Source organism: Mytilus edulis, chromosome 2, assembly GCF_963676685.1.
Source record: "Mytilus edulis chromosome 2, xbMytEdul2.2, whole genome shotgun sequence".
Classification (NCBI taxonomy): domain Eukaryota; kingdom Metazoa; phylum Mollusca; class Bivalvia; order Mytilida; family Mytilidae; genus Mytilus; species Mytilus edulis.
The window spans coordinates 59,483,228-59,497,398 of NC_092345.1; the positions used below are offsets into that span (position 1 = coordinate 59,483,228).

Sequence of the window (14,171 nt, forward strand, 5' to 3'; positions counted from 1 at the left end):
ACATTTTATTGAGACTGTTAGTTGCCTCATTGTATTGATTCACAAGTGTATAATATTAAAATCGTACTGAAATTGTTTGATTCCGGTAGATCAATAATACCCTCATGCCGGATGTTTAATGTAGCGCATTGTTAAGCGTGAATCCGTGGCATCAATTGCTTTCGTCTTGTCAATAGAGAAAGCGAATCAATTGTGTAAAATTGTATTTTAAATAAGTTTTCGAAGACAAAAAGTAACAACCATTCTAGATAAAGATGAAAGCTGACTTGCCTTATACAGATCAATTCTGTAGCAAATTCCGTGTTTTTGTTCTATATCTCTTTTTGAATTTACCTGTGTTTTTATGTCGATTTTGCATGCATTGGATTGAGATGTTTAAAGGATGAGACGTTTAGAATTTTCAAAAGAATTGATTTATTTCATAATCGCATTAATTGTACAAAAGCAGAAATAGCTAACGCAGCTGGGGATTTAGATGTGCAATGGAATTTTCAGTACTTGACAATTAATCGGAAAACTTTGTGTTAACTTAAAGGATTATCATGAAAAGAACGAATGTTTGAAGATGACATTGTAGTAAATTTTGTACATTTCCTAAGAAAGTTTGGAATACGTTTTAAATGAATGTGTTGATGAACTCGTTTGATTCATTAAAACATGATCAGTTACGAGGAATTTTGAAAAAGGACAATTAACAGATAATTAAATTGACGCCAAAGCCGATTTTTTTCTATTCTACTCGAAAATTTGTGAAAACTCAAATTCAACACAACATATTCGTTGAAATTTAATTAGAGAACAAACCTAAATTTCAGGAGTTCTGACGTCAGTTTATTTCTTGGTGTATCGTCTGCGTGCAGTAATAAAAGCCATTAAAGAAGGAATTGAGGAATATGGCCGTCACATCTGAGTCCTCTGAGCGTTTTGTTTATATACATTTAAGAACTAATGATTGGGTCATTCGACGAATGGATCCTTGTTTGGATTCATTGAGTTCATCGTTAGCTTAGACGATATAATTAGGAAAACACAATGATCAATGTTTGGATTTCCGAGGTTTATTAATCTTAGAAATGTTTTAGAGCATTGATCCGAGTGCTATGGATTAATTATTTATCTTCAAAATGTAAGTTAATCGATTTACTTTTAAAGCATCTAGACTTTTCACTTGTAACTAAATAAATATTTCCTTAATGCTAATTAGCATGTATATAGTAATACAATTAGTAACATTCATTTAAATAAGAATATTTATTGAATATATATATATATATAAAATAAACAGCTCTATGTCTCTTAAGAATATACTACCATAGTGGTATATATGAATACAATAATAGAAAAATTATAAAACTACTCTCATGCATATTACTATTACCTAACGATTAACAAAATTTCGTTGAACTAGTAAGAGAGGAGTAGACTATTCTACCACACGCTATCAAAATCTGAGAATTTGAAATGATAACCATATAATTTATGAGATGAAAATTAAAGTGTTAATATTATAAACTTCAAACAAATTAAAAATATTTTAGATCTTTTTATAGAATCAAAATACAATACAGAGCTTCATATTTCTGCGGAGGTCTATATGAAACAAATTTACGTAGTTTGCATGTTTTTGTAAAATTTTACATAAACGGACGTCTTTAACCAAAACGAAATAAGGTTTTTCCAAAACTTTACATTTAATAGAAGTTGGGTTTTTGATATGATTGTTTTTCTTATTCATTCTTATGATAGTATTACTCAAAAGTTCAAAAAATGGTTCAAATTGTGTTTTAAGTGGATTTGCTCAGGCCCTTTTGTGAGAAAAAGGGAAACTGCTCATACCTCTTTACAACATATCATCGTAGCTGCCATATTTGACTTTTATTGTAGATTTTCCGTTACATAGATATTTTTGAATTCAAACGAATGCTCATTTATTTTTTCATTATTTATTAAAATGTTTCTGTTTTGTTACCAGAATTGCAAAATCTGAATGTGTAAATTATTTTAACCATTACTTTAAAGTAATAACGATGCGTAAGATCCAGTATTGTTTGCATCATGGAACAGACGCTGACACTGAGTCTATATTTTTCTTTTGGTTTTTTATTTGATAGACTTAAATTACTACGCGAAAGCGCAATTTGTATACTCTCACGGCCAAATAGATATTTTGGTTTCATCTTGAAGGGTCTTAAATACATATACTTATATTGAATCGTTTAAGAATGTCCGGTTGTTTTATTATACAGTTTTAGTCCATTTACTTTGGTTTTAATGGAAGAGTTAGACCAGTGTTTCGTCCAACACCCACAAACAGAGAAAGTCGCTTGCACCGTCGTACGTGCCCCAGACTGTGTTAACCCACAACTCCTCCAAAACAGCTTGAAATAATTTGGAAATTCATGTAAAGGTCTTCTACAGGACATAAAGTTGTGATCCTGCTATAATTTAGTTTTTGTTCTGAAAGAATTGTTGGTTTACTATACCAAAAATATGAACTTTCTGTATATGAAATTGAGAATGGAAATGGGGAATATATCAAAGAGACAACAACCCGACAAAAAACAGACAACAGCCAAAGGCCACCAATCGGCAAAGAATAAAGAATATAAAAGTTTAATCAAAGGATTTAAAGAAATTACACCAAACTTGCACAGATTCTTCTACGACACACATCTTCCATGAAAGATCCCCACATTTCTGTCAGTGTACTTATTTTTTAAATTTTTATAAGGCCATTTATATACACACTATTTATAAAGTCTATACAATAAATCTATTTGATATTTTATTAAGTCTTGGAAACATATATAGTTTATCTATAATAATTATTTTGATTAAGCTTTAAAACTATGGAACTTTATAACTACAGGTACACTTTCAGATCAGACCTATACCTTGTCTTTTTGTCAGGTTGTTTATTGTATAAGTAGTGCCGATCTGATGGGTTTAGTCTTTTCCAACTTCTTTATGTTATAGTTTGATGTGCGGTTACATAACTGTCGCAGATTTGTACTCACAACCATATTTAACTCAAATCCATGTTGTTCGTCGGTTGTCGTCTGCCTTATTTGTCACAGTTGTTAGTTTGTTGTTTTTATCCAAAAGCATATCGGTGGTTTTCTATTTTGAATAGTTTCGCATTTGTCGTTTTGGAACCTTTTATGACTTATTGTACAGCATACATATATGTTTGCTCGTTGTCATTAGCCAGCATTTTTTTCATATGAGTCGTTTGGTCTCTGGTGAATATCTGTTTCAATAATATGTCTTGCTGATGTTTGTCAGGTAAAGTTGTTGCCCATGCCATCATAGAAATGGAAAATTTAAAATGGTGCAATTTCGAAAGTATAATTGTTCTGATTCTTTTCTCTATAAATGAGTCATTTGTTAGTTATTTTTCTCACTAGTATACTGTTCCCAGATAAAATGAATTATATATCTTTCGTTTAAACTATTTTTCATATTTGTAACTAAAACAAAATTGTATAATGCAATGATGCATTTGTAAATTTTAATACCAAAGCGAAAACCGTATTTCTCCATGTTCATATCTCTAAATAACTTTACTATTTTTGGTGCACGAAAACAGAGATGATCGTAAAACTACAATACTCCATTATTTTAACTGTATTTTAAATATAATACTTGAAGGTCGCACATTATAATTTTCCGAGTTCACAAATCCGATACCGGAAAAACCAGAAAGTGATAATAAAGAATAAAATCCTAATTTACCTTCACGTGTACTCAAATAAAATGTAGTTTTATCTCCGCAAAAATTTCTAATTACGATCAATTACTAACTTGTCTTTATGGCAGAATAAAAGAACTCCTATTGTTCAGATAACCTGTAGCATGCCGTTTTAGCATGACCCAATTTAGTTGTAACTTGCATTGATAAGAAATGTAGCATGTACGACAACGAGACAGCAAATCTAAATAAAACAATAAAACCTATGGACATATCTGGAGGAAAATAATTTTATACATTAAATCTTCAACATTAGACAAGTGTTTTAGACTTCATGTCCAAGACAGTGTAAATATGACCACTAGCGGCAACGTTTCTGGCTAAAGCACATTTACATAAAACGACATAGAGCGGAATTTCGATAAAATCTTTTTTTTTTTCGTGGAATTTGTAAAGTCGTGATATCATTCATTTGTAGAATAATATTTCATGTATTTTATCTTTTTACGACAGAATACTTCTATTGACAAGATCGCCGCGGTATAGCTTTTTTGTGCTAATTCGGCGTAAAGCAACCAGCTATCAATCAATCTATTGGCAAGATCACTAAAATAAAACCAATCTCTGGTATAACGTATCCGCTGTGATTTTTTCCGCAAAAGACTGGACATTTGATATGATTTTTCAAAAGAACGGGAAGTTGACAATAGAACGAAAATCATCCCGTTGGACTTTGGTTTTTAGTTTTTACTTTTCAGTTAGGGTTAATTCCAAGAAGGGGATTAAGATATGACATAAATTCGTACTTGCGCAGTCAACCTCAGAATCATTCTTCAATACAAGTTTTGGACCTAAATATGATAAAATTGAGAATGGAAATGGGGAGTGTCAAAGAGATAACACTCGACTATAGAATAGACAACAGCATCATCAATAGGTCTTCAATGCAGCGAGAAACTCCCGCACCCGGAGGCGTGCCTCAGCTGGTCCTAACAAATATCTATTCTAGTTCAGTGATAATGGACGTCAAACTAAACTCCGAATTATACACAAGAAACTAAAATTAAAAATCATACAAGACTAACAAAGGCCAGATGGCACACTCACTTGTACGACTATTGTCTTTATCAGAATTCAGTATCAACACAGGAATTCAACCACGTAACGCAAAAGTAAGAAGATCGAAGAAATATATGCAAAGTACTAAGAACTATGCGACAAGACAACGAAACATTATACCTTAATTATATTTGGGCATCAGAATGCTATGACTGCTTACTTTAATGAAATGTCTTTCCCGATTACAGTGAAACAATGGCTGAAATATTTACTGAAACACTAGAATGGCATGGGAATACACTGTGGCACGTGCTTTGAAATGAAATAAGCTTAACTTTTCCAAGGTCTTAGGGATGTATACATACAACGTATAAAGTAATTGCCATAGTTATTCCTTATAACGCCTTAATATAAGTCTGACCTTAGAAGAGGCACGTATATTTGATAAAAGCTATTGATTATTTCGACAAAAGCGATATCTGTGATTTTTTATTAAACAAAATATAGACAAAATGAATTTCTTTCTCCAGGACAAACATTGTTAGACACATTGGCAAACAATATTAGCTACAACGTTTAACAAGTTGTCCTCTGTGGAGCCTATTATTCATTTGAACTCAGGGTTTTAGAGTCCCTCGAGATGAAACCGACACATGTATTATCTACTGACTGACATTTTGGTGATTTAAAGGTTGTTAACTTAGTAATTGACCATTTCCCTGCCCAGATAATGGCAAATGAACAAATATAATTTGATTTGCCCAAATCGTATCAAGTAATGCCATTACTATCGCCGTTAGCCAATAATTTAATATAACCGACTTACAAGGTGTCTACTGAACAAATTTTATAAATGACGGTTGACAGTAGGAGAAACCATAAACATTCGGAATTGTCTTATAATATTGGAAACACTGCGACTTGTTCAAAACTAATACGATTTTAATATTAGTTCAGCCTTAGGGACTTTCGTCCTGGAGAGATCTTGAAAGATTTGGTAAACAACACGACCAACGAGTACAGAATCGTACTTCTTATTTCTGTTTATATTGTATATAATTATTCATATATACATACATTTATCATAATGAACTCTCCATGAATTTTATTTTTATAAGAACAAAAAAAACCTGTATTATAAGCTGCGTTTTAATTCATAATGTATATAAAAAAAAGTGATACGGTATTTGCGTCTATGAGACAACATCGAAGTCACAACGACAAATTAAGAAATCTCGCACATTGGCAAATTTCTCATTTTTTTAATTTTCAAACCGTATTTAAAACAATTTACAAACATTAAGTTAAAATCATTGAGTGTTGATTATTATACAAAGTACCGTCATCTGTAGTATGTTTCAACAAAGAGATTTTAAATTAGAATAATCAGCAAAAACAATTTGAATGTCCGAGCTGTCGGATGTCATGATAAATTAAATGCATCACAAGATCACAGACGTGGTAACATTTGAACACGTATTTCATGAACTAAAATCAGTTTACCATGAGAGAAGATTGTAATTCAGACGTATTTTTTTCCGTACATGTTTTTTTTCTTTGTAAAAGTGTCAATCAAGAATATTATTTTTTTTCAAAATTTTGTTAATTAATTAACAAAATTCCCCATAATATAAACTGTTTGTCTGGATTTTTTTTATCCTTTTTTCATTAACAGTTTGAATTTACCACCCTCCATCCCGGTCGACCTTACTTTTAGATTTATTGTTAATGATATTTTGTTTTGAATATATGCATGAAATATTTGTCAGTGAACGTCAAGTAAACAAAGTTTTATCACAATATTAAAAAAAATAAGTATTTAGGTCATATTTGGGGTCAACTGTTTCTGTTGGAGTTTGAATTTTAGTTTCTAAATAATTTCTGAATTTATCAATGACTAAAAAATAGAGAATTTCAAAGAAAACAATTAAAAACAAAAGAGCTAATCAATAAATGGAACAATAAAATAAATAAGTTTAAAAAAAACATATATATATATTTTATAAATTCGACCAATAAGAATAATTCAATAAACTGTTGTTAAAAAGATAGAGCCGTTCAAAACAGTTCTAGATTAAACCTCCAGGATCAGTTCTGGGATAAAACTGTAAGAATCAAGTCACTTTTAGTGTGGAACTGGCATTTATTAGTTATATCTGTAATTATAGAATAATTCAATTGATAGTTCCTTACAGATTTGAAGAGGTTATAACTTATCCCAAAGGTATCTCAGGTGATATACAATCCTTAATGTACAAGACTAAACTATTGACGAGTAATCTAAAAATAAGAAGAAGTGGTATAATTGCCAATTGGGCAGAACTTCACTAGAGACCTAATGACATAGATGTTAACAGCTTTAAGTCAGAATACGGCCTTCAACCTGCTTGACTGATTAGATATAACATTGACATCAGAAACCAGTATTTTAGATATTTTAGATGTATAGAAAAGTGAGTTTCACAATTACATTTGTTGTGGTATAATTTAGTTGATTATCACGAACATGTTTAATTTTTCAAATAATTTTGCACTTGTTTATGGGTTCCGCTATTGGAGCACGAATTGTTCTTTCGTAGCACTGACTTCGTCACTGCTTTTGATTGTGTAGCTCAGTTTTTTTATTTCTGAGTTGCTGATTCGTTTTTTTTTTTTTTTCGTCCATGTTTTTTTTTTCTACTACTTACTACTTATGGTGTTTCATCAATCCTTCGGTATTTAACCTTTTTTAATCTTTCCATTGGTGATTATTTTGAATAAAATGTAAATTTTTATTTTGCTGTCAATACCCCATGGACATTCTAGTCTAATGAATGTTATTCTGTCTGATTGTCTGAACAATATCAGACATAACATAAAAGCTTATAAAACATTCTAAAAGCTGTTTGGGGGACTACAAAACTATTTATTATTTAAATTCTTCATGGTTAAAAAATGTATACCGGAACACCGAACTGCTGCATAAAACATCCACTCTTTAAAAGAAGATCTCCCTACACAATGCTGTCACACAATGATAACTTAAATATTTTCATCTTTTCCACCCTTTTTCGGACTATATCAATACCACTGCTGCTTGAGTGGTAATAACATGATGTTGAAAGACTACACGTTAAAATATTTTACTTAATTCATTAATGTTATTAACACGTACTTGCGTTTAACAAGTTCTAGTTTCCGTGTTTTAAATACTTCTTTAATGTATTTGGGAATATACAAATTGGATCTGAGATTCTCTTTTTTCAATATTTAAATGTATTTTAAAAGTCCTAATTGCGAGCTTTATTTATAATCATCGATCAAAACAAAAGATTCTAAACATACGAGATTTTAATCTTAGGACTTGCATGTAGTTATAGTACAATTTGAGATGTCGTGTTAAAGCCGATTGTTTCGAACTCAAAAGCCGTGATAATTTTCTCCTCAGAACCTATCTTTCGTCCAGTATGTAAAAGTATATAAGGAATAATCGGAGTTTCGCTCACCATCTCCTTTTTACATATACGAAATTAATGAAATGATGTAAAGAAAGTCTTGTGTATACATATATACATGGATAGTGAAATGTTACTCTTCCAAACAGAAAAATGTGTAAAACCGAAAAACGTCATATAAATATATAACTAGGCATAGGAATATTTATGTAATACATTATTTGATATGCGAATGGAAAGTTTATAACATTTTAAATTGTATAACATTGTTTTTCATTTTATTATTCAGATTCTAAGATGCTGTGAAGAAACATAGACCATTATGAATACCGGAAACATATCAGTTGATTCTATGCTTGATGTCAGCACAACACCGGAAATATTTTGTGATTTGGGCAGTATCATAATAGATAATTGCACATGTAATGGAAGCATACAAAACAATACTTGCACTAATGTGACAGCTTCTATAGGATATTCACCTCCAAATCCACTATGGCTGACGGTTCTACTTGGTTTAATGGCGTCCATCGTCATTTTAGTGACTATTTGCGGAAATATACTTGTGTTGTTATCGTTTGCTCTAGAAAGAAATATACGACAACCAACGAATTATTTTATAGCATCATTAGCAGTTTCAGATCTTTTAATAGGAACATTTTCTATGCCTTGTTTCACGTTATATTTGTTACTTGGTTATTGGCCACTAGGTGAAATGTTATGTGATTTGTGGCTATCGTTAGACTGGACAGTGTGTTTAGCTTCACAATACACTGTTTTCTTCATCACTGTAGATAGATTTTTTTCTGTTAAAATACCAGCAAAATATAGAAATTGGCGAACTGAAAGGAGAGTTGTTATAATGGTTGCCTTCACGTGGATAATTCCTTCAGCGGTGTTTTTCATTTCTATAATAGGATGGCAGTACTTTGTTGGAAAGCGGACGGTTCCTGAAGGGACATGTGAAGTTCAGTTTATGGGTGATCCTTTATTTACTTTTCTCTTAACAATTGGATATTATTGGACAACACTAGCTGTAATGATTGGATTGTATGGTGGAATATACAGAGTTGCATTATCTCTTCAGAAAAAATCTGAAGCAAAGCATAAACGACTGAATACTGCTATGGGACTATCAAAAGGTAAAAACAAATCTAAAAAGAACAATAAGAGTGTCAAATCACCTGTAATTGACGACACTGTGGTTCAAAACAATACACAGAACCAAAAACATATCGACACAACAAGTTTTACAAAGCATGCAGAGGAAGATAGGTCTAGTTCGCCAGCATTTGCTTCAGACGACGAAAATAGTGATAGTCATGAAGCTTGTGGAAATGGAAAATCTACTAACAAATCGAAACATAGAAATGACGAAGTTGACGATGAACAAACGTGTTTTGTTAATAGTGCTGTTCAAACTGACACAACATATCGACCATCATTAAAAGGCATGTTAGGTCAGTCATTTAATCATGTTTCTAAAATTGCTCTGTCAATAACTGCACCAACGTCTTCTGACGATGACAAAGAAAAAAGTGACAATGTAGAGAGGCAATCGGCGGAAATTAACAATTATCACAATAATGTGTTACATATTGAAAACACTCCAAAATCAACGGACGCTTTACTTGAAAATGATATACTACAAGGATGTAAATATATTGACGAGGAAAGCTTGAAATCATTGGCCTCTGCTGAAAATATTAGACTCTTGTCTGAGCCAATCATTGAATACGCTTCATCTACTGATGATGGTGGTAATTCCCCGGTGTGGAAAAAGAGAAAGGATAAATATCTGCCTATACCGATACCCGAGGAATTTTCAACAAGTGTATCGATAATAGATAGTGGAGTAGATATGCACGATGAACATGATCAAACTGGTACAAATACTAATACAACCGCGAGTACGTTACCCGCTAACGGAAAATCATGGAACAATGCTGTTAGTCTAGTTAAACAGCGAAATTCGGTACAAAAACTAAGTACTGTGGAAACAGAAGATAAACCTCATAAATTTGGAAGTCCTTTCCATGCCCTAGTTAAATCAATTAGGGCAAAACAGAAGCAAAGAGAACGCGAAAAGCAAAAAACCGAAAGTAGAAAATCTAAATCGGAAAATCGTGCAAGAAAGGCATTGAGGACAATTAGTTTTATTTTAGGTGCTTACGTTCTTTGTTGGACACCCTACCACGTAATGGTATTCATCATCGGTGTTTGTGGAGCTTTTAGTTGTGTTAATGCTACATTATATAATATTTGTTATTGGCTATGCTACTTGAATAGTCCTGTGAACCCTTTCTGTTATGCTTTTGCCAACCAACAATTTAAAAGAACTTTCTTGCGCTTGTTGAGACTTGACTTCCATAAAACATAACATATGTGTTAAAATTAAACAATTACTCAGAAATAAAGCAGTTTTTGAGGAAACTGTGCATGACAATATTTAGATAAATGGTTTACTGTAAAAAGAAATATCTAAGGGAGCAAAATTAAAACAAGGATTCATCTTTTGATTTAATTTACCGTCCATATGCTTTTAGGTTTAAATATTGCAGAAATTCATCATGTCAATGAAATTGATTGCTGTAATGTTGTCACTTCGATACATATATGTGTTCCGTGTTCTGTTATACCTACTTTATAATCAGGCTGGTACCGTTCATATACTGTAATGAGTATAGTATTTGTAATCTGTCAGAAATCAACCAACAGAAGAATATCACTGCCAATTTTAAGTTTGGTTATCAGGAACCTGAGTATGGTATGAAGGAAATACATTTATATACTTTTTCACAATATATCTAGGGACATACATATGTATACCATTTCACAATATATCTAGTTACTGTGTTACACAAAATCTACTTAAACCAAAGAGAAGGTTAATAAATCATGACTTTACATTCGCTATAAGTGTTTTTCCGACAATGTTGACAGTTTTCATGAGTCGGTTTGTCTGAGCTAAATTATATTATAACCGATGAAAATGAGATAATTCTTATTAGAAAAAATAATTGTATTATAAATGATGACAAAATTGAGTTCATATTATATAATAGCTGATAAAAGTGTTTCTTTTCTTTTAACTAATGGGAAGGGTTAATTTTACTTTAACCGGTAAAGATGTTTTAGCTTTATTTTAACCGATGAAAAATGAACAACAATATTTGATTATAAACAATGAGCAAAAACATTCTTACGTTTAGAATAACTGATGAAGTAGTCGAGTTTATTTTAATATGCGTAAACTCTCGTTTTCAGTCTAGAAAACTATTGATTTTTTGCCTTTCAACTTTATCAATTTTATATGCTACGGTTCAACAATTTATACTACATGTGTATCAACTATAATGTGGTGGTTTTTTTTAGTCAAACGTATGTTTCAACCATCTGGAAACTGTACAATATTCAATATTTACGAATACATATATGTTCAACATTGGTGACTTATGAACACTTTATGACTTCTCTTTTTTCCGAACAAGGTTTTATTTGAATGAAATGGTATTTAATTAATAATGATTCAAAGGTGCTTGATGCAGATACCGTCACATTTTTTCAATTGGCTTTTTGAAACTTACATTTTCCCCATCCATTTCAGCTATGTCTAATAATCAAAAACATTGTTTCTATAATGTTATAATGAATCCACTGAACAATTATATAGCATTGTTTGGTAGAATCATTATAACATTTGAAATAGGTTTTTGTTGTTGTTGATATGTTGATAGAGAATCTATCTTTATTTAAAAAGAATCATTTTTTTTTTTTTTTTTTTATTTTTTAATTTAAAAAATATAACACCAAGACTTAGTTTAAAATTCAATCAACCGTTAGCTGTTCAGAATACGTGATTTATGCGTACCTGACATTGGAAAACCTTCAACAGAAAATAATTAAGACAACAACAAGTGTCACATTAAGAAGCAAAGCCTTAAACAAAAATTAAATATTTATAGTGACTCGATGACCCATTTTGACTTCTTTCAAGGGAAAAAAAGGGTGATTTGAAGAATGTACCAAAAAATCAATTACGCCTAGTACATAGGCACACTTTTTTGAAAAAAAAACATTACAAATTTCGCCATCGAATAGATAATCACAAAACATAATTCTTTTGTAAACATTTTGATACTCATATTGTGCTGTATGTAACATACTGCCCCGATCTTGTACAAGCCTTTTATTATATTCACCGCCATGTCATGAACTTATAACACGTAAATGGATGTTTAAGAAAAATATAGCAAGATGTTGTACCCATTTGCAAATTGGACATACTATAAATACATTTAATATAAGGAAAGGAAGGTACGTCGCACATTTTCAAGTCACTTTGAGTTGCCCATTCATACCTGTGAGTAATATAGCGTTAAATGCGAAACGAAAAGCTAACATCGGCACACAAACGACCAACAAAGCAATTGAAACGCAATGAAATTAAATCAGTTTGTCAAAGTTAAATTGGTCGATATTTCTTTAAATAAATATTTACATTAATAAAAAGTATATTGTCCTCATTTATAGAGGTAATAATTTAAACTTCCTGACCTCAAATCTCACGCACTGAACAATTTCTTGGGACTTAAAACTATACCTTTTGTTTTCCTGTCGTCCACTCCTAGGTCTGATTAAATATTGTAATATCTTGTTAAAAGAAATATCACAAAAATACTGAACTCAGAGCAAAATCTAATCGGAAAGCCCATAATCACATGGCAAAATCAAATGAAAAAACAATAAAAAACGAATGGACAAGAACTGTCATATTCCTAACTTGGAACAGGCATTTTCATGTAGAAATGGTGGATTAAACCTGGTTTTATAGCACTAAACCTCTCACTTGACATAACACACGATTCGAAGCTGATTGCTAATTTTGAAATTGTAATAATTCTCGAAGTCGGGTTTCATCTGGTTTAGAATTATTTTTATGTTTGATATTGCAGATTGTCAAAAATGTTGAATTTTCATCAAATACGTATCATTATAAAAACACAGATGTTTGAACTAAGTATTTTTGCTGTGATTCGTCTTTATTCTAATAATGTACTAACATAAGCTGTACTTTCTATATGCATTGTTTTTTTTTATATGATGATATACTATTCAATATACAGTGTGTTTTTTTGCTTTGTGATATTTAAAAAATCAAAATAGGAAAAGACAAAAAATGAAAATAAGCATACTGAGATTTATTGTAGTTCATCATGTTTTTGTTTTTAAAAGATGAAAGAGAGTTTGCTATTTAAAACAATAATATTTTCGAAATGTGTATCATATTTATGCTTGTCAAAAATGGAAAAGAATATACAGGAAACAATATGCAATGGAAATGAAAAGTCCGAATGAATATATTAGATTCATCATAATCTCATCCTTACTTTAATGTTTGTTCTGAATCTAAAATAAGTTATGATTAGTTCATGATACGTTTGCAAAGAATTCAAAAATTGAACTAAAACTTTTCGATTTGGCATCTATAAAACAAGATAGGTTTATAATCCTGGTACCTATTTTCATGTATATGTGACATTATTGTATACTACATAGTGGATGACAAAAGCACCATTTGATATGAAATTTGTTAACTAACATTATACAACATACATATAATCTACTTAAAATGTATTTTCTAATTTGTATGTACATGTACACCAAATTGTAAAGTGTTATTATATATACCTAGTAAGCGTCTGTGCATTTTTTTCACCTCAAACAATTCATTTTAAGATACTCCCAAATTGATAATTTTTAATTTTTATTCATTTTTTAACACAGGAACAGAAAAAAAGTAACATAACCTTTTCAGTAGATATAAAAAAAAAACACCTATTATTGATATGACTGCAACGACATGAAATGAAAAACAAGGGTTTAATTTTTCACGGGAATTTAAAACGCCATCTTCTGACTTGTTTTGGGAAATCAGTGATCTGTTTAATTCTTTTAAAATATCATTCATTTAAATGGTGTGCTTT

The 14,171-nt window shown here is 30.9% G+C and overlaps 1 protein-coding gene across 6 annotated transcripts in view; it reads left to right on the forward strand.

Annotated features, from left to right (window-relative positions):
• LOC139512554 (muscarinic acetylcholine receptor gar-2-like) overlaps window positions 1-11,947 on the forward strand; it is a 101,930-nt gene extending 89,983 nt beyond the window's left edge. For 2 of the 6 annotated variants that reach the window (XR_011662306.1, XR_011662307.1), the window contains exons 6-7: window positions 8,474-11,826; window positions 11,894-11,947. Coding sequence is in view for 3 of the 6 variants with exons in the window: in XM_071300242.1 (XP_071156343.1) it covers window positions 8,507-10,564 (2,058 nt within the window). In the remaining 3 variants the exon portion in view is untranslated. Of the gene's footprint in view, window positions 1-357; window positions 1,127-8,473 lie in introns of those variants that run through there. The other 4 variants (XM_071300242.1, XM_071300244.1, XR_011662305.1 and 1 more) reach the window with 3 other exon arrangements.
• Window positions 11,948-14,171: the final 2,224 nt, after the last annotated feature.